This window comes from Oncorhynchus keta, chromosome 21 (assembly GCF_023373465.1).
Source record: "Oncorhynchus keta strain PuntledgeMale-10-30-2019 chromosome 21, Oket_V2, whole genome shotgun sequence".
NCBI classification, from domain to species: domain Eukaryota; kingdom Metazoa; phylum Chordata; class Actinopteri; order Salmoniformes; family Salmonidae; genus Oncorhynchus; species Oncorhynchus keta.
This window is the reverse complement of record NC_068441.1, coordinates 37,543,411-37,569,960: the sequence shown is the minus strand read 5'-3', so window position 1 is coordinate 37,569,960 and position 26,550 is coordinate 37,543,411. Positions and strand designations below refer to the sequence as shown.

The 26,550-nt window shown below is 44.5% G+C and overlaps 2 protein-coding genes across 3 annotated transcripts in view; one reads left to right on the top strand and one right to left on the bottom strand.

Moving 5' to 3' along the window:
* LOC127910360 (uncharacterized) overlaps nucleotides 1-26,550 on the top strand; it is a 295,811-nt gene that overhangs the window by 13,719 nt on the left and 255,542 nt on the right. The gene's annotated exons all lie outside the window — the stretch shown is intronic.
* Nucleotides 1-26,550, bottom strand: part of LOC118399806 (inter-alpha-trypsin inhibitor heavy chain H3-like) — a 43,533-nt gene that overhangs the window by 5,094 nt on the left and 11,889 nt on the right. For both annotated transcript variants that reach the window (XM_052473813.1, XM_052473814.1), the window contains 6 exons: nucleotides 4,315-4,541; nucleotides 1,680-1,775; nucleotides 1,540-1,587; nucleotides 1,150-1,218; nucleotides 646-753; nucleotides 330-504 (listed from right to left, as the gene is read on the bottom strand). In XM_052473813.1, coding sequence (XP_052329773.1) covers nucleotides 330-504; nucleotides 646-753; nucleotides 1,150-1,218; nucleotides 1,540-1,587; nucleotides 1,680-1,775; nucleotides 4,315-4,541 — 723 coding nt within the window. The remainder of the gene's footprint in view (nucleotides 1-329; nucleotides 505-645; nucleotides 754-1,149; nucleotides 1,219-1,539; nucleotides 1,588-1,679; nucleotides 1,776-4,314; nucleotides 4,542-26,550) is intronic.

The window sequence follows — 26,550 nt, the reverse complement described above, 5'->3', positions numbered from 1 at the left end:
TAAATGTAGAAAGGCAACTTAAGTAATATACACTGAGTGCACAAAACATTAAGAGCCACCTGCACTTTTCATTACATAGATTGACCAGGTGAACTCAAGTGAAAGCCATGATCCCTTATTGATGTTACTTGTTAATCAGTGTAGATGAAGGGGAGGAAACAGGTTAAAGAAGGATTAGGGGGGTGGAATATACTCACTCATTATAATATAATTAAAACACATTGCACTGCACAATAAGCCAAAGCATAAATCTAATCACAGAAACAAACAATACTGTAGCACAAAATGACTTATATCAGAAGGTCTGTAGTTCGTCTGTGATTCAGAACCTGTCTGTTTTGTGATTGATTTTCAGTCTCCAGGAGAAATATGTTGCATTCTGTCCATTGTTGAAGGTGATGACAGTGGTGTCTAACTCAATATGTTGATTGTTTTTGTAGTGGATCACAATCTTCTGGTAGCCTGCGCTGGCTGATTGTCCAAGCTGACCGTTCATAGACAACTCTGGGAAAAGATGGACACCATTCATTCATTCAAAGATGTTTGAGGAGTGAGGGGATAATGTGGACAGGTCAAGGAATGAATGAATTTACGAGTGAATGAAGTAAGGCATTGAAGAACATTTGATATCTAAGGTCAGGTCACCATTGTTGGGGTCCTTTAGGAGTCTGAGCGAGAGAGCCACAGGGATGTCATAGCACAGTGGCAGGGCCTGATCCTCAGCTGGCAACAGGAACCTCAGGGGAGAACTCACTGAGTGAGTGAGTGAGTGAGTGAGTGAGTGAGTGAGTGAGTGAGTGAGTGAGTGAGTGAGTGAGTGAGTGAGTGAGTGAGTGAGTGAGTGAGTGAGAGAGAGAGAGAGAGAGAACATTTGAAGTCTTTATTCCTTTGGAACTTCTGCGAGTGTAATGTTTACTATACAATATATATATATATATATATATCACTTTGTTTATTATCTATTTCGCTTGCCTTCGCAATGTAAACATATATTTCCCATGCCAATAGAGACCATTACATTGAAAATGTAATTCAGAGACAGACAGAGACAGAGAGATAGGATGCAGAGGGTAGAGAGATTAGGATAATTAATTTATGAAAAAACAGCATCATCTTAATCAAACAAAAAATAAACAATTATTGCAGTACCAGTTGTAGGTGTAGGTGTAGCTCTAGCTCTTGTTGCAGTTTTACTTGAGTGAGTTGGTTGATGTTCCTCTATTTCAGTTGAAAATGTAAGATGAGAGAACATTTACAAAGACAATCCTACACACAGTCAGAACATTACACAAAGGATCCTACACACACACACACACACACACACACACACACACCCATTGCCAGACGGCCGGCCAGCCAGACACGCACTCGTGCGCACACATACACAAATGCACGCACGCACACACACACACGCACCACACATACCGTACAGTCAATCAGTTGGTCAGTGAGGGCATTTAAACAGGCATGGCTATACACACAGACAGCACAAACAGACAAAACATATTCTACAATTATTTTATAACGTGGAACAATTACCCATTATATAGGCAGAATATGAATCCTCCGCAGCATTAAGCAGCAAGCCTATGACAAAAGACATCACACGTTGAGCACACCTAAACTGATGTTCAACAAGTGGAGCTATGATGTAGGGGAAAGATACAGTAGTCACTTGCCTATTCCTCGTCCCGCTCCTCCTGCTCCTCCCCCTGCTCCTCTCCCTGCTCCTCCTACTCCACCACCTGCTCCTCCTACTCCACCACCTCTTCCTCCTGATCCACGAAAGTGCATTGGCTTAATAGCGTTGGGCCATTGCACTAATATAGCATCTCTGTAATGTTGTTGACATTTTATTCATTGAAATGTTGTCCCTCTACACATTTTGACTCTCCTTTTTGTTATGCTAGTAAGTGTACAGTATTGTGACAATTATTTTGTTTAAAAATCACACTTTAACAAAATGTAGATTTGATTTGATTTCATTTTAATCATTGCATCAACCTATACTAATCTAAACCTGATCACACTGATCCTGATGCTATTTATAATGGTTTCAGTGTTTGTATACACTGAGTGTACAGACATTCAACTCAATATTAGGAAGGCGTTCTAAATGTTTTGTCCACTCTGGAAATAAAACATAAGATATTCATGTTTTTGACTGCACTGGGCCTTTAACGCTGAGTCCCGCAATAGGCGAATCAGCTCCACTGGCTGCCCAGGCTATTTGTTATAGTTTTGTTACTACATACAATGATGTCCTTGTCGAGTGTTTGTTGTTTGAAGTACCGTCTTTGTTGTTGTAATATCGCAAACGGACTTGGCAGTTTCACCATTATGGATTCCAGCTGTAAGATGAATATCGATGCTGTTAAATTACTGTCAAGATCTGTGAGTTTGAATTATAGACTTGCAGGATCTTGCATGCGACACGTCTCATTACAATGCATCCATTTGCCTGTGCGGTGGATGGGAGCTAACCTAGAGCAGTGTTTAAGCTACAACGGTTTGAGCTACAAACTATTAAGACCGTATTCTCTCACGAACACGCACGCACGTCGTCTGTTGTGTACAATGACGCTCACAAACTGTACAGGACCCAAGGATGCCGAAGTCCTAACTCCCAACAAAATAACTCTGCGGTAAAATGAATTGGAGCTGATAGGGTTTTTTCCAGCACGATTATGCCCCCGTGCACAATGGGAGGTCCATGCAGATTGTTTGCCCCAGGACTTTACTATATCTATCAGATGTATTTCAGACGTTTCAAAACATACTTCATTTTGATTGTTTTGCCATGTATGTACAGTATGCATTTGTATGGATTAATACATCTGATAGATATAGTAAAGTAAGGGTTGAGAAATTCAAAATTCAAGTCCCTTTTTTTTCCAGAAATCCTGAAGTGACTATCCCAGCGAAGATTGAAGATTAAAATTAAGGGTAGGTTATTTGTTTAACCACCTTAATCTGACACTGGCTGTGCAGGGGGCCCTGGTAAACAGAAAACATACCCTATATATATACAAAAGTATGTGGACAGCCCTTCAAATGAGTGGATTCGGCTATTTCAGTCAGTAGAATGGCCTTACTGATGAGCTCAGTGATGTTCAACGTGGCACCGTCATAGGATGTCACCTTTCCAACAAATCACTTCGTCAAATTTCTGCCCTGCTAGAGTTGCCCCGGTCAACTGTAAGTGCTGTTATTGTGAAGTGGAAACGTCTACGAGTAACAATGTCTCAGCCACAAAGTGGTACAAGCTTACAGAACGGGGCCGCAGAGTGGTGAAACGCGTAGTGTGTAAAAATTGTCTGTCCCCGGTTCCAAACTGCCCCTGGAAGCAACGTCAGCACAATAACTGTTAGTCAGAAGATTCATGAAATGGGTTTCCAGGCCGAGCAGTCACACACAAGCTTAAGATCACAATGCTCAAAGCCAAGCGTCGGTTGAACCAGCTCGCCCCCATTGGAATATGGAGTCGTGGAAACTTGTTCTCTGGTGTGATGAATCACGCTTCACCATCTGGCAGTTCGACCAGATGAATCTGGGTTTGGCTGATGGCAGGAGAACACTACCTGCCTCAATGCGTAGTACCAACGGTAAAGTTTGGTGGAGGAGGAATAATGGTCTGGGGCTGTTTTCCATGGTTCAGGCTAGGCCCCTTAGTTCCAGTGAAGGGAAATATTAATGCTATGGCATACAATGACATCCTAGACAATTCTGTGCTTCCAACTTTGTGGCAACAGTGTGAGGAAGGCCCTTTCCTGTTTCAGCACCCGTGCACAATGGGAGGTCCATGCAGAAAAGGTTTGTCGAGATCGGTGTGGAAGATCTTGATTGGCCTGCATAGAGCCCTGATCTCAAACCCATCGAACACCTTTGGGATGAATTGGAACACAGGCCTAATCGCCCAACATCACTTCCCGACCTCACTAATGCTCTTTCGTTGCTGAATGGAAGCAAGTCCCTGCAGCAATGTTCCAACATCTAGTGGAAAGCCATCCCAGAAGAGTGGAGGCTGTTATTGCAGCAAAAGGGGGACCAACTCCATATGAATTCCCATGATTTTGGAATGAGATTTTGTTCATGTAGTATATTTAAAGTCAATATACAGGTTATAATTGTACATTTATAGATTGACAGTATTTGCTCTTTTATTTACTCCATTGACTCACACCATACAGTAATTGTCATTCACTGTTGTAGACAGTATATGTGTGTATGAGTGCACACATAAGCATATGTGTATACCTATGGTGTGTGCATGCATGCTGGTGTGCTTGCATTGATGATGGTAGTTTTGCTCACCGGGGTATCCGGCCTCTCCACTCATGAACTGGAAACCCGACCCAGAGAAGCCTTGCCTGGATCCTGAGGGCTTCTCTCCCTCCTTGGGCTTGTGGGCCACCTGTGAGGTTTCTCCCTGGGGCTTGGTGACCACCATGGAGGTGAGAGGAGTCACAAAGCCGTACTTCAGACAAAGATCCAGGGCCTCTTTCTTCACCTTCTCCTTCGCCTTCCCGCTTGACTGCACCCTCACACACACACACACACACACACACACACACACACACACACACACACACGACACAATTATATGTGTACAACATGTAAAGACCTGCATCACTAAACTGATAGCTTTTCCATTTCTAATAGGACATACAGTATTTATTGTTGTTTTTAGAATTTGTTCGTGTTTTTTCAGAGCCTCCATACTGCAAGGATAAGAAAGTGTATCACTGGTTGGGGGGAAAATGGGAAAATAAAGTGTCTAGACCCTTCTATAGCATGCTGTTTATATAAAAGGAATAGAAATTTGGGTTAAATTCTCCTTTTAAGTGGTCCATCTGTGAAATCACGAAATTGTGTTGTGCCACATCATCACAATAAGATTCTCATCAATGGAGTTATTGTCATGTGTCAATGTGCAGCGGTTAGGACGGAGTCAGGCGCAGGACACAGAACTAAGTAAAAGACGTACTTTACTCGAAAAGAATCAACAAAATTTCCACGCAGTGTTAACACACCAGCTCACAGAAGTCTTGAACACTAAACAAAGAACAAAAACGCACAAAACCATGTGGGACAAGGAATAGGCAAGTGACATTTCCTAACACTTTTTATTTACCTGCAATCCTGATCGCCATATCAGCCAATGTATGGTACAGGCATAATTGTCTAGAACACCTCCACTTCCATATATTTTGTGCCATGATGCACAGGCATAACCAAAGTGATGCTGGACTAGCTCACTAGCTAGGTTTCCATCCAATTGTCCACAGATTTTCATGCGAATATCCTAAAATCATCATAAAAACAATATGCCATTTTAGTTTCATTTAGGAAATGTTGGTGCTGGACATTCAGATGTGACCTGGTGCAGCCAGCGCCATCAACAAACATTCAGATCTGACCTGGCGCAGCCAGCGCCATCAACAAACATTCAGATCTGATCTGGCGCAGCCAGCGCCATCAACAAACATTCAGATCTGACCTGTCGCAGCTAGCGCCATCAACAAACATTCAGATCTGACCTGTCGCAGCCAGCGCCATCAACAAAGATTCAGATCTGATCTGGTGCAGCCAGCGCCATCAACAAACATTCAGATCTGACCTGTCGCAGCCAGCGCCATCAACAAACATTCGATCTGATCTGGTGCAGCCAGCGCCATCAACAAACATTCAGATCTGACCTGTGCAGCCAGCGCCATCAACAAACATTCAGATCTGACCTGTCGCAGCCAGCGCCATCAACAAACATTCAGATCTGACCTGTCGCAGCCAGCGCCATCAACAAACATTCAGATCTGACCTGTCGCAGCCAGCGCCATCAACAAACATTCAGATCTGATCTGGTGCAGCCAGCGCCATCAACAAACATTCAGATCTGACCTGGCGCAGCCAGCGCCATCAACAAACATTCAGATCTGATCTGGTGCAGCCAGCGCCATCAACAAACATTCAGATCTGACCTGTCGCAGCCAGCGCCATCAACAAACATTCAGATCTGACCTGGCGCAGCCAGCGCCATCAACAAACATTCAGATCTGATCTGGTGCAGCCAGCGCCATCAACAAACATTCAGATCTGACCTGTCGCAGCCAGCGCCATCAACAAACATTCAGATCTGATCTGGTGCAGCCAGCGCCATCAACAAACATTCAGATCTGACCTGTCGCAGCCAGCGCCATCAACAAACATTCAGATCTGACCTGTCGCAGCCAGCGCCATCAACAAACATTCAGATCTGACCTGTCGCAGCCAGCGCCATCAACAAACATTCAGATCTGACCTGTCGCAGCCAGCGCCATCAACAAACATTCAGATCTGATCTGGTGCAGCCAGCGCCATCAACAAACATTCAGATCTGACCTGTCGCAGCCAGCGCCATCAACAAACATTCAGATCTGACCTGTCGCAGCCAGCGCCATCAACAAACATTCAGATCTGACCTGTCGCAGCCAGCGCCATCAACAAACATTCAGATCTGACCTGTCGCAGCCAGCGTCATCAACAAACATTCAGATCTGATCTGGTGCAGCCAGCGCCATCAACAAACATTCAGATCTGACCTCGCAGCCAGCGCCATCAACAAACATTCAGATCTGATCTGGCGCAGCCAGCGCCATCAACAAACATTCAGATCTGATCTGGCGCAGCCAGCGCCATCAACAAACATTCAGAGATGCAGCCAGCGCCATCAACAAACATTCAGATCTGACCTGTCGCAGCCAGCGCCATCAACAAACATTCAGATCTGACCTGTCGCAGCCAGCGCCATCAACAAACATTCAGATCTGACCTGTCGCAGCCAGCGCCATCAACAAACATTCAGATCTGACCTGTCGCAGCCAGCGCCATCAACAAACATTCAGATCTGACCTGTCGCAGCCAGCGCCATCAACAAACATTCAGATCTGACCTGTCGCAGCCAGCGCCAGCGCCATCAACAAACATTCAGATCTGACCTGTCGCAGCCAGCGCCATCAACAAACATTCAGATCTGACCTGTCGCAGCCAGCGCCATCAACAAACATTCAGATCTGACCTGTCGCAGCCAGCGCCATCAACAAACATTCAGATCTGACCTGTCGCAGCCAGCGCCATCAACAAACATTCAGATCTGATCTCGCAGCCAGCGCCATCAACAAACATTCAGATCTGATCTGTCCAGCGCCATCAACAAACATTCAGATCTGACCTGGCGCAGCCAGCGCCATCAACAAACATTCAGATCTGATCTGGCACAGCCAGCGCCATCAACAAACATTCAGATCTGATCTGGCGCAGCCAGCCATCAACAAACATTCAGATCTGATCTGGCGCAGCCAGCGTCATCAAAAACATTCAGATCTGATCTGCCATCAACAAACATTCAGATCTGATCTGGTGCAGCCAGCGCCATCAACAAACATTCAGATCTGATCTGGCGCAGCCAGCGCCATCAACAAACATTCAGATCTGATCTGGCCCAGCCAGCGCCATCAACAACCATTCAGATATGATCTGTCGCAGCCAGCGCCATCAACAAACATTCAGATCTGATCTGGCGCAGCCAGCGCCATCAACAAACATTCAGATCTGACCTGGCGCAGCCAGCGCCATCAACAAACATTCAGATCTGATCTGGTGCAGCCAGCGCCATCAACAAACATTCAGATCTGACCTGTCGCAGCCAGCGCCATCAACAAACATTCAGATCTGATCTGGTGCAGCCAGCGCCATCAACAAACATTCAGATCTGACCTGTCGCAGCCAGCGCCATCAACAAACATTCAGATCTGACCTGTCGCAGCCAGCGCCATCAACAAACATTCAGATCTGAGCCAGCGCCATCAACAAACATTCAGATCTGACCTGTCGCAGCCAGCGTCATCAACAAACATTCAGATCTGATCTGGTGCAGCCAGCGCCATCAACAAACATTCAGATCTGACCTGTCGCAGCCAGCGCCATCAACAAACATTCAGATCTGACCTGTCGCAGCCAGCGCCATCAACAAACATTCAGATCTGACCTGTCGCAGCCAGCGCCATCAACAAACATTCAGATCTGACCTGTCGCAGCCAGCGCCATCAACAAACATTCAGATCTGATCTGGTGCAGCCAGCGCCATCAACAAACATTCAGATCTGACCTGTCGCAGCCAGCGCCATCAACAAACATTCAGATCTGATCTGGTGCAGCCAGCGCCATCAACAAACATTCAGATCTGATCTGGTGCAGCCAGCGCCATCAACAAACATTCAGATCTGACCTGTCGCAGCCAGCGCCATCAACAAACATTCAGATCTGACCTGGCGCAGCCAGCGCCATCAACAAACATTCAGATGTGACCTGGTGCAGCCAGCGCCATCAACAAACATTCAGATCTGACCTGTCGCAGCCAGCGCCATCAACAAACATTCAGATCTGACCTGTCGCAGCCAGCGCCATCAACAAACATTCAGATCTGACCTGGCGCAGCCAGCGCCATCAACAAACATTCAGATGTGACCTGGTGCAGCCAGCGCCATCAACAAACATTCAGATCTGACCTGTCGCAGCCAGCGTCATCAACAAACATTCAGATCTGACCTGGCGCAGCCAGCGCCATCAACAAACATTCAGATCTGACCTGTCGCAGCCAGCGCCATCAACAAACATTCAGATCTGATCTGGTGCAGCCAGCGCCATCAACAAACATTCAGATCTGACCTGTCGCAGCCAGCGCCATCAACAAACGTTCAGATCTGATCTGGTGCAGCCAGCGCCATCAACAAACATTCAGATCTGATCTGTCACAGCCAGCGCCATCAACAAACATTCAGATCTGACCTGTCGCAGCCAGGGCCATCAACAAACATTCAGATCTGACCTGTCGCAGCCAGCGCCATCAACAAACATTCAGATCTGATCTGGTGCAGCCAGCGCCATCAACAAACATTCAGATCTGACCTGGTGCAGCCAGCGCCAACAACAAACATTCAGATCTGACCTGTCGCAGCCAGCGCCATCAACAAACATTCAGATCTGACCTGTCGCAGCCAGGGCCATCAACAAACATTCAGATCTGATCTGTGCAGCAGCGCCATCAACAAACATTCAGAGCCAGCGCCTGACCTGTCGCAGCCAGCGCCATCAACAAACATTCAGATCTGACCTGTCGCAGCCAGCGCCATCAACAAACATTCAGATCTGATCTGGCGCAGCCAGCGCCATCAACAAACATTCAGATCTGACCTGGCGCAGCCAGCGCCATCAACAAACATTCAGATCTGACCTGTCGCAGCCAGCGCCATCAACAAACATTCAGATCTGACCTGTCGCAGCCAGCGCCATCAACAAACATTCAGATCTGACCTGTCGCAGCCAGCGCCATCAACAAACATTCAGATCTGACCTGTCGCAGCCAGCGCCATCAACAAACATTCAGATCTGACCTGTCGCAGCCAGCGCCATCAACAAACATTCAGATCTGACCTGCAGCCAGCGCCATCAACAAACATTCAGCTGCCAGCCAGCTCCATCAACAAACATTCAGATCTGACCTGTCGCAGCCAGCGCCATCAACAAACATTCAGATCTGACCTGTCGCAGCCAGCGCCATCAACAAACATTCAGATCTGACCTGTCGCAGCCAGCGCCATCAACAAACATTCAGATCTGACCTGTCGCAGCCAGCGCCATCAACAAACATTCAGATCTGATCTGTCGCAGCCAGCGCCATCAACAAACATTCAGATCTGATCTGTCGCAGCCAGCGCCATCAACAAACATTCAGATCTGACCTGGCGCAGCCAGCGCCATCAACAAACATTCAGATCTGATCTGGCACAGCCAGCGCCATCAACAAACATTCAGATCTGATCTGGCGCAGCCAGCGCCATCAACAAACATTCAGATCTGATCTGGCGCAGCCAGCGTCATCAAACAACATTCAGATCTGATCTGGCGCAGCCAGCGCCATCAACAAACATTCAGATCTGATCTGGTGCAGCCAGCGCCATCAACAAACATTCAGATCTGATCTGGCGCAGCCAGCGCCATCAACAAACATTCAGATCTGATCTGGCGCAGCCAGCGCCATCAACAACCATTCAGATATGATCTGTCGCAGCCAGCGCCATCAACAAACATTCAGATCTGACCTGTCGCAGCCAGCGCCATCAACAAACATTCAGATCTGACCTGTCGCAGCCAGCGCCATCAACAAACATTCAGATCTGATCTGGTGCAGCCAGCGCCATCAACAAACATTCAGATCTGACCTGTCGCAGCCAGCGCCATCAACAAACATTCAGATCTGACCTGTCGCAGCCAGCGCCATCAACAAACATTCAGATCTGACCTGTCGCAGCCAGCGCCATCAACAAACATTCAGATCTGATCTGGTGCAGCCAGCGTCATCAACAAACATTCAGATCTGACCTGTCGCAGCCAGCGTCATCAACAAACATTCAGATCTGAGCCAGCGCCATCAACAAACATTCAGATCATTGACCCGCAGCCAGCGCCATCAACAAACATTCAGATCTGACCTGTCGCAGCCAGCGCCATCAACAAACATTCAGATCTGACCTGTCGCAGCCAGCGCCATCAACAAACATTCAGATCTGACCTGTCGCAGCCAGCGCCATCAACAAACATTCAGATCTGACCTGTCGCAGCCAGCGCCATCAACAAACATTCAGATCTGACCAGCGCCATGTCAGATCTGCAGCCAGCGCCATCAACAAACATTCAGATCTGACCTGTCGCAGCCAGCGCCATCAACAAACATTCAGATCTGACCTGTCGCAGCCAGCGCCATCAACAAACATTCAGATCTGACCTGTCGCAGCCAGCGCCATCAACAAACATTCAGATCTGACCTGTCGCAGCCAGCGCCATCAACAAACATTCAGATCTGACCTGTCGCAGCCAGCGCCATCAACAAACATTCAGATCTGACCTGTCGCAGCCAGCGCCATCAACAAACATTCAGATCTGATCTGTCGCAGCCAGCGCCATCAACAAACATTCAGATCTGATCTGTCAGCCAGCGCCATCAACAAACATTCAGATCTGACCTGGCGCCATCAGCCAGCAGCCAGCGCCATCAACAAACATTCAGATCTGATCTGGCACAGCCAGCGCCATCAACAAACATTCAGATCTGATCTGGCGCAGCCAGCGCCATCAACAAACATTCAGATCTGATCTGGCGCAGCCAGCGTCATCAAACAACATTCAGATCTGATCTGGCGCAGCCAGCGCCATCAACAAACATTCAGATCTGATCTGGTGCAGCCAGCGCCATCAACAAACATTCAGATCTGATCTGGCGCAGCCAGCGCCATCAACAAACATTCAGATATGATCTGTCGCAGCCAGCGCCATCAACAAACATTCAGATCTGACCTGTCGCAGCCAGCGCCATCAACAAACATTCAGATCTGACCTGTCGCAGCCAGCGCCATCAACAAACATTCAGATCTGATCTGGTGCAGCCAGCGCCATCAACAAACATTCAGATCTGACCTGTCGCAGCCAGCGCCATCAACAAACATTCAGATCTGACCTGTCGCAGCCAGCGCCATCAACAAACATTCAGATCTGACCTGTCGCAGCCAGCGCCATCAACAAACATTCAGATCTGATCTGTCGCAGCCAGCGCCATCAACAAACATTCAGATCTGATCTGGTGCAGCCAGCGTCATCAACAAACATTCAGATCTGACCTGTCGCAGCCAGCGTCATCAACAAACATTCAGATCTGACCTGTCGCAGCCAGCGCCATCAACAAACATTCAGATCTGATCTGGTGCAGCCAGCGTCATCAACAAACATTCAGATCTGACCTGGCGCAGCCAGCGCCATCAACAAACATTCAGATCTGATCTGGTGCAGCCAGCGCCATCAACAAACATTCAGATCTGATCTGGTGCAGCCAGCGTCATCAACAAACATTCAGATCTGACCTGGCGCAGCCAGCGCCATCAACAAACATTCAGATCTGATCTGGTGCAGCCAGCGTCATCAACAAACATTCAGATCTGATCTGGTGCAGCCAGCGCCATCAACAAACATTCAGATCTGATCTGGTGCAGCCAGCGTCATCAACAAACATTCAGATCTGATCTGGTGCAGCCAGCGCCATCAACAAACATTCAGATCTGATCTGGTGCAGCCAGCGCCATCAACAAACAAGGGTTATTGGCGAAATGAGCCACATTTACCTGTCCTTAAAAACAGCCTATACGAAATTACAAAAACACTATTCCTGGTGTTTCAATGTGAAGCACATGGGAAACTTGATAGGTTATTATTTTATTGTTTTTTAGACTACTTTCCTAAAACAATAAATTAATCACCAAATTTCACTGGGTGAAAGACCTGGAGAGGCCTACAAGCCACAGTGTCTTGCACCCACTGTGAAATTTGGTGGAGGATCAGTGATGATCTGCGGGTGCTTCAGCAAGGCTGGAATCAGGTAGATTCGTCTTTGTGAAGGACACATGAATCAAGCCACGTACAAGGTTGTCCTGGAAGAAAACTTGCTTCCTTCTGCTCTGTCAATGTTCCCCAAATCTGAGGTTTGGTTTTTCCAGCAGGACAATGCTCCATGCCACATAGCCAGGTCAATCAAGGTGTGGATGGAGGACCACCAGAACAAGACCCTGTCATGGCCAGGCCAATCTCCAGACGTGAACCCCATTGAAAACCTCTGGAATGTGATCAAGCTTCCTCTTGATCACATTCCAGAGGTTTTCAATGGGGTTCAGATGGTCACAAACCATCAAACAAAGCCGAGCTGCTTCATTGTTTTGCGCCAGGAGTGGCATCAAGTCACCCAACATCAATGTGAAAGACTGGTGGAGAGCATGCCAAGACGCATGAAAGCTGTGATTGAAAATCAGTGTTATTCCACCAAATATTGATTTCTGAACTCTTCCTAAGTTAAAACATTAGTATTGTGTTTTTTTTTTATTAATATGAACTTATTTTCTTTGCATTATTCAAGGTCTGACATATTTTTTGTAATTTTGACCAGTTGTAACTTTCTGCAAGTAAATGCTCTAAATTACAATATTTTTATTTGGAATTTGGGAGAAATGTTGTCAGTAGTTTAAAGAATGAAACACAATGTACATTTTACCCAAACACATACCTATAAATAGTAAAACCAGAGAAACGGATAATTTTACAGTGGTTTCTTCATTTTTTTCCAGAGCTGTATGTGTGGCATGTTATTACACCGACATGCATTTCTTTATGTTAGACGGCTACTACGTCTGCCAAACAGTTATAGACATACAGAAGGAGGGTAATTTGTTATCGTTCGGTCAGAATATTTTGTATAAAGTTAAGCATTATATTGTTACATTATAGAAGTAACTCTGGTAGGTCTGAAACAGTCTTCCTTACCTCAAGTTCAATTGTCAGAGTCAGTTGAATCGCTTGGGCGCACTTCCTTCATATCATAGGTCTGCATTAGCTAAAGCTTAATAACAACCGCACAATACCACACCTTCACAAACATTTCTAAACTTTATTAGGGTAACATCAAAAGTACGTCAAGCCATTGTTTAAAGGGAAAATACTAGCAGAAAAGCTCATGTAAACCTGGGGAAAAAACACACAACCCTCCTCAAAGCAACAAAACCTCCTGTGGTTGAATCTGTGTTTGAAATTGACTGCTTGACTGAGGGACCTTAAAAATAATTGTATGTGTGGGGTGCAGAGATGAGGTTGACATTCAAAAATCATGTTAAATACTATTATTGCACAGTCCATGCAAATTATTATGTGATTTGTTAAGCACATTTTTACTTCTGAACTTTTTTAGGCTTGCCATAACCAAGCGGTTGAATACTTATTGACACAAGACATTCCAGCTTTTTATTTATATTCATTTGTAAACATAAAGAAAAACATAATTCCACTTTGACATTATGGGGTATTGTGTGTAGGCCATTGAAAAAAATCTACATTTTATCAATTAAATTTAGGCTGTAACGCAACTAAATGTGGAAAAAGTTATGGAGTGTGAATACTGTAGAGGCTATTTATACAGAACATTTGTATTAAACCTATATAAACTATTTATAATTACATTACAATATTTTAGGTTAACAACAACTATATTACACAATTTCTGATATCACATCCCTTACTTATATTTTCCTGCATAAGTAAAAGTAGGATTATGCCTGTTATCACGATCGTCTAAGGTGGAAACAGCGGTCCAAAGCGCAGCATGGTAAGCGTACATACTCCTTTATTATAAGATGTCGCCAACAAAACAATAAACATCCAAACGAAAACGTGAAGCCAACGTAGTGCTCACAGGCAACTATCCACGGACAACTACCCACAAATACAGGTGGGAAAAAGGCTACCTAAGTATGGTTTTCAATCAGAGACAACGATAGACAGCTGCCTCTGAGAACCACACCCGGCCAAACACACAGAAATACAAATCATAGAAAAAGGGACATAGAATGCGAGAGACATAAAAGCTGTAAGGTCAGGGTGTGACACCTCTACTACCATTAATTCCAATTAGACTGGTTTGGATTTCTTCCTAACCAACATTGCTTCCATTTTCACCACATTGTGGAACTTTGAGAGTTTATGACATAGCCTTTCTAGTAATTTAATATGATCTGTATGCTCCTGGGTGGTGGAGAGGTTGGGGATTGCTGAGTTGGTGAAATTAACTCGTAGTGGACTCGTAAATGATTTATTGTATTTCCTCCGCCAAGAGGGAGAGGGCGCTCAGGATTACAAGATTAGGGACAAGAATTGTGACATGCTTTTGCTCTCCAGAGCAGGGTGCCGTTGAATAGACTGATAACAGGTTGTGGCATTAGGTGTTGAGGGGGATCAGTTGAAATGGAGAATTCCCAGTGTCTGTGACGCCCACTGTTTGGTGAGAAGTAGATCCGGTGGAGAGCGTGGGGAAACGTAGAAGAAATTATCTGTCATGCTGAGTTTTGATGCAGAGTGGATACTAGATAAGGTCAAGGTAGGAAGCGTTCGTTATCCAGTGAGAGCTTTTGTTCAGAAACTATTACGGCGTTTTAGGTGTCAAGTTTACAGGCATATTGCAGCAGTGTGTAGGAGGGAGATGCCTAGATGTGAGAAGTGTGCAGGAGTGCATGAGACAAAGGAATGTGTGGTATCGGTGGAGAAAGTTGTGCGTGTTAGTTGTGGGAGTGATCATAGGGCTGGAGATCGGAGGTGTCCAGTGAGAGAAAGGCAGATTGAGTTTGCCATGTATGTTTTGGAATTTTATTAGGATCCCCATTAGCTGTTGCGAAAGCCGAGCTACTACACACAGAACATGAAACATGACATAATACAGAACATTTATAGACAAGAACAGAACTACATACATTTAAATAATGGCACACAGCCTACATATCAATACATATACACAAAGTATCTAAATCAAATAGGGGAGAGGCTGTGTGTCATGAGGTGTTGCTGTTTTTGAAAACAGGTATTTTGTTCATTTGAGTAATAGGAGATGGAAAGGAGTTCCATGTAATAATGGCTCTATATATTACTGTACACGTTCTTGATTTGATCTGGAATTGGGAACTATGAAAAGACCCCCGGTGGCATGCCTGGTGGGAAAAGTGTGTGTGTGTCAGAGCTGTGCGTATGTTGACAATGCAAACAATTTGGAATTTCCAACACAATCTTTCTTATAAAAAGAAGAAGTGATGCAGTCAGTCTCTCCTTAACTCTGGCATGCATAGTATTTATATCAGCCCTCTGATTACAATGAAGAGCAAGATGTGCTGCTCTGTTCTGGGCCAGCTGCAGCTTAACTTTTTTAGCAGCACTTGACCACATGGCGGGATCAAGATATGACTTAACTAGAGCATGCAGGACTTGCTTTGTGGAGTGTGGTGTCAAAAAAGCAGAACATCTCTTTATTATGGCCTGACCTCTCCCCATCTTTACAACCATTGAATCTATATGGTTTGACCATGACAGTTTACAATCTAACATAACAAGTAATTTAGTCTCCTCAACTTGTTAATATTCAGAACCACATTCATGTAAAGCTTAGAGAGCCTACCAGACAAGCTAAATGCCTTTTATGCTCGCTTTGAGGCAAGCATCATTAAAGCATGCATGAGAGCACCAGCTGTTCCAGATGACTGTGTGATCACTCTCTCCTTAGCCGATGTGAGCAAGACCTTTATACAGGTCAACATTCACAAAGCCGCGGGGCAGATGGATTACTAGGACGTGTACTCAAAGCATCCGCGGACCAAACGGCAAGTGTATTCATTGACATTTTCAACCTCTCCCTGACCGTGTCTGTAATACCTATATTTTTCAACCAGACCACCATAGTCCCTGTGCCCCAGAAAGAAAAGCCAAATTGCCTAAATAATTACCGCACCATAGCACTCATGTTGGTAGCCATGAAGTGTTTTGAAAGGCTGGTCATGGCTCACATCAACACCATCATGCCAGAAACCTGACACCCACTCCAATTCCCATACCGCCCTAACAGATCCACAGATTAGGCAATCTCAGTCGCACTCCACACTGCCCTTTCCCACCTCTACAAAAGGAACACCTACGTAAGAATGCTGTTCATTGACTACAGCTCAGAATTCAACACCATAGTACCCACAAAGCACACCACTAAGCTAAGGACCCTGGGACTAAACACCTCCCTCTGCAAGTGGATCCTGGACTTCCTGATGGGCCGCCCCCAGGTAGTAAGGATAGGCAATAACATCTGCAACGCTGATCCTCAACACAAGGGCCCCTCAGGGGTGCGTGCTTAGTCCCCTCCTGTACTCCCTTAGTCCCCTCCTGTACTCCCTTAGTCCCCTCCTGTACTCCCTGTTCACCAACAACTGCTTGGCTAAGCACGACTCCAACACCATCATTAAGTTTGCTGACGACACAACAGTGGTAGGCCTGATCACCGACAACGATGAGACAGCCTATAGGGAGGAGGGCAGAGAACTGGCAGTGTGGTACCAGAACATCAACATCTCCCTCAATGTGAGCAAGACAAAGGAGCTGATCGTGGACTACAGGAACATTGACGGGTGCTGAAGTGGAGCGGGTTGAGAGATTCAAGTTCCTTGGTGTCCACATCATAGCCCAAACACACCAAGACAGTTGTGAAGAGGCCACTACAACACCTTTTCCCCTCAGGAGACTGAAAAGATTTGGCATGGGTCCCCAGATCTTCAAAACGTTCTACAGCTGCACCATCGACAACATCCTGACCGGTTGCGTCACTACCTGGTATAGCAACTGCTTGGCATCTAACCATAAGGCGCAACAGAGGGTAGTGTATATGGCCCAGTACATAACTGAGGCCAAGCGTTCTGAAGTCCAGGACCTATATACTAGGTGTTGTCAGAGGATGGCCCCAAAAATGGTCAAGGACTCCAGTCACCCAAGACATAGACTGTTCTCTCTGCTACTGCACGGCAAGCGATACCAGAGCGCCAAGTCTAGGTCCAAAAGGCCCCTTAAGTCACTTACATTGTGTCTGCCAACGCCCCTGGGATAATGTACATTTGCTGCAGCATTATGACAAATCAGCAACACAATGGTAGGGATTACCTGATCTGGTCTTGGGTCATTGATAAGTAATTGTCTCAATATAGTCTTATGTAGGGGCATAGAGCAGTAGAGTAGAGGCACTTACAGAAGTAGCACACATGGGGAACATTTTTAGTAGCCTAGTGTCTGGGAAAATGTGGCCTTTTATAAATGCATTTCATGCAATTCAACATAATTTTACACGACTGGAGACTTTGGCATAATCTGTTTTAATACCACACAAATAAACGCAATGACAGGCTACTTTGACACTGACAAACTGAGATCAATAAAAACAGCCATTTCATGAATCCATCAATAGCCTAGGTCTAGGTGTTTGGAGACATTGAGGGGCAGTGGGTAGCCTATTGGTTAGAGCATTGGGCCAGTAACCAAAAGGTTCCTGGATTGAATCCTTGAGCTGACGAGGTAAAAATCTGTTGTTCTGCCCCTGAGCAAAGCAGTTAACCCACTGTTCCCCGGGCGCCGTGGATGTCAATTATGGCAGAGGGGTTGGGTTTAATGCGGAAAACATATTTCAATTGAATGCCTTCAGTTTTACAACTGATTAGGTATCCTCCCTTTCCCATATTGTAGGCTACAATATGAGGAGGAAATTAGTCCTAAAAATTATTTCCAGTTTCACACTCCTTTGTGATGGCAAAAAGCTCTTCGTTAAACAATATTTGGAAGTTATTAAAATATGTTGGTCGCCTACTGCTAAGAGTCTTCTCTTTTCAGCAGGAGCCATTTGCTTTCCAACCTGTGTTTTCCCGCTATTGCATTTTAAGTACTGCTAAAGGCCTGTTGTCAGCATGCTGTTTGTTTACTGACAGATTTTCAGTGTTCCCTCCTGTAGACTGCTTGCTTATTGGGCTACATCTACATCTAGGCTATATATAAAACATAAAAAGATTCTAGGCCTCATGGTGTAGTGGGTAAATATTTATGAGTCCAGATATAAATGTTTTATGATGCCTCCCCAGACACACTTGTCTAAATTGATGGGTCGTGTGAAAGAAATACCATAACACCCAGCCACATCTGTTGGTAGAAAAAGTATTCAATTGTCATACTTGGGTAAATGTAAAAGATAGCTTAATAGAAAATGAGTGAAGTAAAAGTTACCCAGTAAAATACTACTTGAGAAAAAGTTTTATGTCTCTGTTTAAGTTTGGTCAGGGCGTGAGTTGGTGTGGGCATTCTATGTTTTTGTTCAAGGTATTTCTGTGTTTGGCCTGGTATGGTTCCCAATCAGAGGCAGCTGTCGATCGTTGTCTCTGATTGAGAACCATACTTAGGCAGCCTGTTTTCCCACTAGGATTTGTGGGTAGTTGTTTTCTGTTTAGTGTGTTGTTTCACCTGACAGGACTGTTTCGTTTCTTTCATTCACTTTGTTATTTTATTTTGTGTGTTCAGTTCTAATAAATTAACAGGGACACTAACCACGCTGCATATTGGTCGGATCCTTCCTACTCCTCCTCAGACGAAGAAGAGACTCGTTACACATAACATTGTTGTGGTATGTTACAAAGTCATGTTACGACCACACCTATCAATATTCATTTTATATATCAATATTTTGCTAAGTCTTGCTAAGTGGATGGGTCTCAACAGAAGGTGTAAATGGTACAGCCAAATGGTTACTTGCGTAGTAGCAGTATCAGAAATAGTGTCAATATAAATTAAATAATATACAGTATGTACACGAACAATATCAATAATGATAGTGAATGATGAGGTGGTTATATGCATACAATCAGGGGTAAAGTGGCTGAGCAGCAGGATAAAAAAAATAGTAGCAGCAATGCTGATGACTGGTCCGTCTGAACCACGCATGAACAAGGGAATCTATATTCGCCTGTTTCTGTCCATAGCCTCGAAAAAACCCTAATCTTCTCAAAAATATACGTTTGTCTATCTGTGTCCAGTCCAGGTGGTAACTCGATTGATCTTTGTCTCTTTGTTTGTAACATTTTTATTATAAGTTTTACATTGTAAAAAGACATTGTAAAAAGTCAAAATTAATTAATTAATTTTCAGGCCTTGAGAGGTATCGGATCCGGAAAAATTGGTTTCAGAACAAAACAGTCCAAAACGGAGCAGTGACAGGATCCGGCTAAAATAAAGCACTGGTTATGGGTAAAAGTCCACAATGAAACTAACCTTAAATTGTGGAGAATATGAATGTGTTGCCCATGTATATGCAATCATTCATGACTTTACAGAACCCTTCTTTGGTGCCTTTAAAGACTCGATGGGAAAAGGATTTGGGGGAGGAACTTGGGGAAGACGCCTGGGAATCTGTGCTGCACAGGGTGCACTCGTCCTCTTTTAGCACTAGACTCAGCCTCATTCAATTCAAGGTGGTTCACCGTATCCACTGGTCGGGGGCCAAACTTGGAAGAATATTCTCTGATTTTGATCCTACCTGTGTCAGATGTAAAGTGGAACCAGCCACACTGTTGCATATGTTTTGGGGCTGTCATAAACTGTCAGGTTTCTGGGAATTAATATTTAAATGTTTCTCTGATATTAATGACACTGTTATAGATCCGTCTCCCCTTACAGCCATTTTTGGAGTACTGCCCATGGGTACCCCCCTATCAAGAATCCAGTCGGACACTGTTGCTTATACAACTCTTTTAGCTAGACGGCTAATACTACAGAACTGGAAGATGGCAGCTCCCCCATCTTATAAATATTGGGTGAGAGATGTGTTCTGCTCTCTGAAACTAGAAAAAATTCAATTCAATTCACGTGGGAACCCCAAACTGTTTAATGAGTCTTGGGCTCCATTCCGGTCTTACTTTAAACAGTCCATCTTCTGATCGCATTTCAATTAAAACTAAAATAAGTCTGTATTTGACCCCCCTGTGACTTAAGGGTTGGAGGAGCTTCTCTCTGTGTTTTTGCTGGGGCGGTATTAAGGTCCATGTGCTTATTGATTGTGACCCGCGGATGCCTTGTTCATCTTGCCCGGGCAGAGACTGAAGTGTGAGCTTGTTTTTCCCAGTTATTTTTACATTTTGTTCACACCTACATGAATAATCATTCTATTTGTTTTTTATTTTAAAACTCTGTAAACTTTATTTTTGGTCCAGTGGATGGTCGGTCTGTGGCCATGACTCTCTGTGAGTGGTTGCATTTCTCCACCCTTATCCCTTGACTGTTTACAGGAACAATGGTGAGGTGTTTGCTCTGTCCCTGTACTATAGATTGCCCTTTAACCTTTGTAGCCTTCTGCCTGGTGTGTTTAACTTGTCTAAAGTATGGTATCTTTAAAGCTATTTTTTTCTCTAGTTGAGTATATTATTTATATTGCTTTGTGTTGTCTTGTCTGTGTGTGTAAAACTTAATAAACAGAGTTTTTTTTTTAAATATGGAGAATGATAAATTTGCATCTGTTGGCCATTAATTAGCCTGTTATTTGCTATGCCTATGTAGGCTACCATTTAAAACAATAAATATGTTGAAATGATGATATCACTGGAGTCATTGCAAATCAATTTGTGCCATTTGTGCCACTTGTGTAGCCTATCTGGAGCAGACAAACGGATTTAACAAATAGCCTATAACTTCAGTTTATTATTGTTGTAGCCTTGTGTTATTATTCAATTATTTATGGACATGTTTAGTTAATCAAATTGGAAGTTATCAATTGTGATCATAGTCACAATTCTGTCGCAATTGCTGATCAGCTGATGTTAGAATGCATTAGATTAAAGGCAACAGTCAGATGAGGCTACAGGTAAAAAAACAATACTGGCTGTTGTTGACAAGCACATGCCTATTCAGTTCATATCCATATTTTAATATTTGATTCAGTGATTGAAACTACAACCCCATCCTCAGTAGCCTATTCCAGCAGGCTGTTGGGCAACGGAAGCACTTCTTACCTCGAAATTGCCTCGCTGTTCATGTTGAATAAATTAGTCAATTTGAACTAAGCAAGCTGCTAAATCGTTCATCTAACATCTTGCCTAGGCTACTGTAGGCTCTCTGAAATTAGATGTAGGCCCATCAGGAGCTATAAGTTACCTGTATCTAGCTAACCCAACCATGACAAAGTTGAATTTCAAATAATAAACCCAGATGCCAATTGAAATGTCAATCTCGCAAATAAGCCATTTATAACAGTTTAAGTCTTAACATCTGGCACATAATAACATCACGACTGCCAGAAAATAGCCTAACACATTTTTTAAAGTTTAATAAGGGAAAATTATATTTTCTATTGCTACATATTCAAATTCCTTTAGTCACAATAGCTCGCAATAATTATTATTTTGATGGAAAACCACATTTTGATTCTTAGGTTGTTAGAAGTTAAGTTGAGATTCCTTCTTAGTTCGCTCAATAACATTATGAAAAAAGGGTTTATTAGCTAAATGTGGCAACTCCCCTCTTGCTGCAAAAAAACAACATTTTTGCCCTAGTTTTCAGGCCTTGTGGGCAGGGTTTCTGTAGTCATTGGGCTAGACATTTTAGCTTGACCTGGTAACCGTGGCTGGCAGAGTGTTTAGTTCATTACCAAGTGCAGCTCGCTGTCACGACTTCCGCCAAAGTCGGTCCCTCTCCTTGTTCGTTCGGCGGTCGACGTCACCGGCCTTCTAGCCATCGCCTATCCACTTTTCATTTTCCATTTTGTCTTTGTTTTACACACCTGGTTTCAATCCCCCAATTACTTGTTCATTATTTAATTAACCCTCTGTTCCCCCATGTTTGTTTGTGAGTAATATTTTATTGTATTACGGTCCGTATTTGTGGCCTTGAATTTATGTGACGTGTATTGTGATTTATTTTAGTAAAATTTCTTTCATTACTCATATCTGCTGTCCTGCGCCTGACTCATCTCACCAGAGGCTTTACACTCGCTACCTACTGCTGTGAACACAAATCTTTGTTTTTCCTTTCTGACTAATTTATTCATCACTGTGCGTGAATACCAGAACTGTAGGTAAGGTATATGTTTTTCCACTGTTTAACAAACAAATTTGTCAATAGTTTATGAATATTTTGGTCATTATTACAGAATTAAGTATATCGTTATCTAACATTGTTAGCTACATTTTCAACATCGTGCATGTTAATTGGATAATCACAGCTGAGTTACATGGCACAAAATTTAAAAGCTTGTTAAAATCTCCAATCAACATTAAAGAACCCTAAATTGAGGAACTGTCTCTCTCACGTCGCTCTAAAAGGAGTACAATCGCCATAATTTCACCTACTCAGTGTACAAATTCCAGAGGCATCACCCTCTAATTCCGTACTGATTGATGGAATTATTTATGCGTGTAATTAATTATGTTGCTATATGTTTAAATTCACTTTTGATATCTTTGTTTGTTTCGATTGTGACCTTTCATATACAGGTAACTGCCAAAATACATTTACATTACATTTAAGTCATTTAGCAGACGCTCTTATCCAGAGCGACTTACAAATTGGTGCATTCACCTTATGACATCCAGTGGAACAGCCACTTTACAATAGTGCATCTAAATCTTTTAGGGGGGTGAGAAGGATTACTTATCCTATCCTAGGTATTCCTTAAAGAGGTGGGGTTTCAGGTGTCTCCAGAAGGTGGTGATTGACTCCGCTGTCCTGGCGTCGTGAGGGAGTTTGTTCCACCATTGGGGGGCCAGAGCAGCGAACAGTTTTGACTGGGCTGAGCGGGAACTGTACTTCCTCAGTGGTAGGGAGGCGAGCAGGCCAGAGGTGGATGAACGCAGTGCCCTTGTTTGGGTGTAGGGCCTGATCAGAGCCTGGAGGTACTGAGGTGCCGTTCCCCTCACAGCTCCGTAGGCAAGCACCATAAAGGAAACACCGGCTAAAGCGTCTTAATAGAGCATTGGGCCAACACGAGCCAGAGCAACTTCCATGAACCTTGGCATTTGTGATTGACATACTGTACATTATTATCACAATCAATTAAATACATTAATGTCAGTATTTTTGTCTGACTTTTTGCCTTTTCACTCCTGCCCTGTGTTGTCTTTGACTTGACCTCCATCTTGCCCTTGTATACATCCTCTCCCTCTCAGGTAAATATTTTAAATGTTCATTTCCTTCTTCCTTTCTTTTAGCATTTTTTCCCCTTTCTTTTTTCAAATATTTTTGATATATCACAGGGGCAGTTTTTATCCTCTCTGTCTTTGGACTTTTCAGCATGTTGGCACTTAATGGATGTCCCTGTCCTTCAATAACTACAAATAATCCAAAACAGAAATTATTAAATCAAATCTAATTTTATTGGTCACATACATTTGATCAGTAGATGTTATTGCGGGTGTAGCGAAATGTTCGAGCTTCTAGCTCCAACAGTGCAGTAAAATGTAACAATTAATATCTAACAAATTACACAACATATACCCAATACACACAAATCTAAGCAGGAATTCATTATGATTATATACATATGGACGAGCGATGTCAGAGTGGAAAGGATTAAGATACAGTGGAATAGTATAGAATAGAGTATGTACATCATAGAGGAGTAATGCAAGATATGTAAACATTGAGTGAATGAGATACAGTAGAATAGTATAGAATACAGTATATACATATGATATGAGTAATGTCAGATATGTACACATTATTAAAGTGACTAGTGCGCCATTTATTAAAGTGGCCAGTGATTTCTAGTCTATGCCTATAGGCAGCAGCCTTTAATGTGCTAGTGATGGCTGTTTAACAGTCTGATGGCCTTGAGATAGAATCTGTTTTTCAATCTCTCGGTCCCAGCTTTGATGCACCTGTACTGACCTCACCATCTGGATGACAGCGGGGTGAACAGGCAGTGGCTCGGGTGGTTGATGTCCTTGATGATCTTTTTGGCCTTCCTGTGACGTCGGGGGCTGTAGGTGTCCTGGAGAGCAGGTAGTTTGCCGCCGGTAATTGGAGCCTTGCGGTTGCAGGCGGTGCAGTTGCCATACCAGGCGGCGATAGAAGCTTGTGAGTGTTTTAGGTGACAAGCCACATTTCTTCAGCCTCCTGAGGTTGAAGAGGCTCTGTTGCACCTTATTAACCACACTGTCTGTGTGGGTGGTCCTTTTCAGTTTGTCAGTGATGTGTATACCAAGGAACTTAAGCTTTCCACCTTCTCTCACCTTCTCTCGTCGATGTAGATAGGGTGGTGCACCCTCTGCTGTTTCCTGAAGTCCACAATCCTCTCCTTTGTTTTTTTTTAACGTTGAGTGAGAGGTTGTTTTCCAGGCACCACACTCCCAGAGCTCTCGCCTCCTATCGTCATCGTTGGTAATCAAGCCTACTACTGTTGTGTCATATGCAAACTTGATGAATGAGTTGGAGGCTTGCTTGGTCACGCAGTCATAGGTGAACAAGGAGTACAGGAGGGGGCTGAGCATGCACCCTTGTGGGGCCCCAGTGTGGACGATCAGAGGAGCGGAGGTGATGTGTCCTACCTTCACCACCTGGGGGCAGCCTGTCAGGAATTCCAGGACCCAGTTGCACAGGGCAGGGTTCAGACCCAGGTCCTCAAGCTTAATGATGAGCTTGGAGGGTACTATGGTGTTGAATGCTGAGCTGTAGTCAATGAACAGCCTTTTACATAGGTATTTCTCCTGTCCAGATGGGATAGGGCAGTGTGCAGAGTGATGGCGATTTCATCATCTGTGGATCTATTGGGGGCGGTAAGCAAATTGAAGTGCGTCTAGGGTGGCAAGTAAGGTAGAGGTGATATGATACTTGAATAGTCTCTCAAAGCACTTCATGATGACAGAAGTGAGTGTTGGTAATCAAGCCTACTACTGTTGTGTCATATGCAAACTTGATGAATGAGTTGGAGGCTTGCTTGGTCACGCAGTCATAGGTGAACAAGGAGTACAGGAGGGGGGCTGAGCATGCACCCTTGTGGGGCCCCAGTGTGGACGATCAGAGGAGCGGAGGTGATGTGTCCTACCTTCACCACCTGGGGGCAGCCTGTCAGGAATTCCAGGACCCAGTTGCACAGGGCAGGGTTCAGACCCAGGTCCTCAAGCTTAATGATGAGCTTGGAGGGTACTATGGTGTTGAATGCTGAGCTGTAGTCAATGAACAGCCTTTTTACATAGGTATTTCTCCTGTCCAGATGGGATAGGGCAGTGTGCAGAGTGATGGCGATTTCATCATCTGTGGATCTATTGGGGCGGTAAGCAAATTGAAGTGCGTCTAGGGTGGCAAGTAAGGTAGAGGTGATATGATACTTGAATAGTCTCTCAAAGCACTTCATGATGACAGAAGTGAGTGTTGGTAATCAAGCCTACTACTGTTGTGTCATATGCAAACTTGATGAATGAGTTGGAGGCTTGCTTGGTCACGCAGTCATAGGTGAACAAGGAGTACAGGAGGGGGCTGAGCATGCACCCTTGTGGGGCCCCAGTGTGGACGATCAGAGGAGCGGAGGTGATGTGTCCTACCTTCACCACCTGGGGGCAGCCTGTCAGGAATTCCAGGACCCAGTTGCACAGGGCAGGGTTCAGACCCAGGTCCTCAAGCTTAATGATGAGCTTGGAGGGTACTATGGTGTTGAATGCTGAGCTGTAGTCAATGAACAGCCTTTTTACATAGGTATTTCTCCTGTCCAGATGGGATAGGGCAGTGTGCAGAGTGATGGCGATTTCATCATCTGTGGATCTATTGGGGGCGGTAAGCAAATTGAAGTGCGTCTAGGGTGGCAAGTAAGGTAGAGGTGATATGATACTTGAATAGTCTCTCAAAGCACTTCATGATGACAGAAGTGAGTGTTGGTAATCAAGCCTACTACTGTTGTGTCATATGCAAACTTGATGAATGAGTTGGAGGCTTGCTTGGTCACGCAGTCATAGATGAACAAGGAGTACAGGAGGGGCTGAGCATGCACCCTTGTGGGGCCCCAGTGTGGACGATCAGAGGAGCGGAGGTGATGTGTCCTACCTTCACCACCTGGGGGCAGCCTGTCAGGAATTCCAGGACCCAGTTGCACAGGGCAGGGTTCAGACCCAG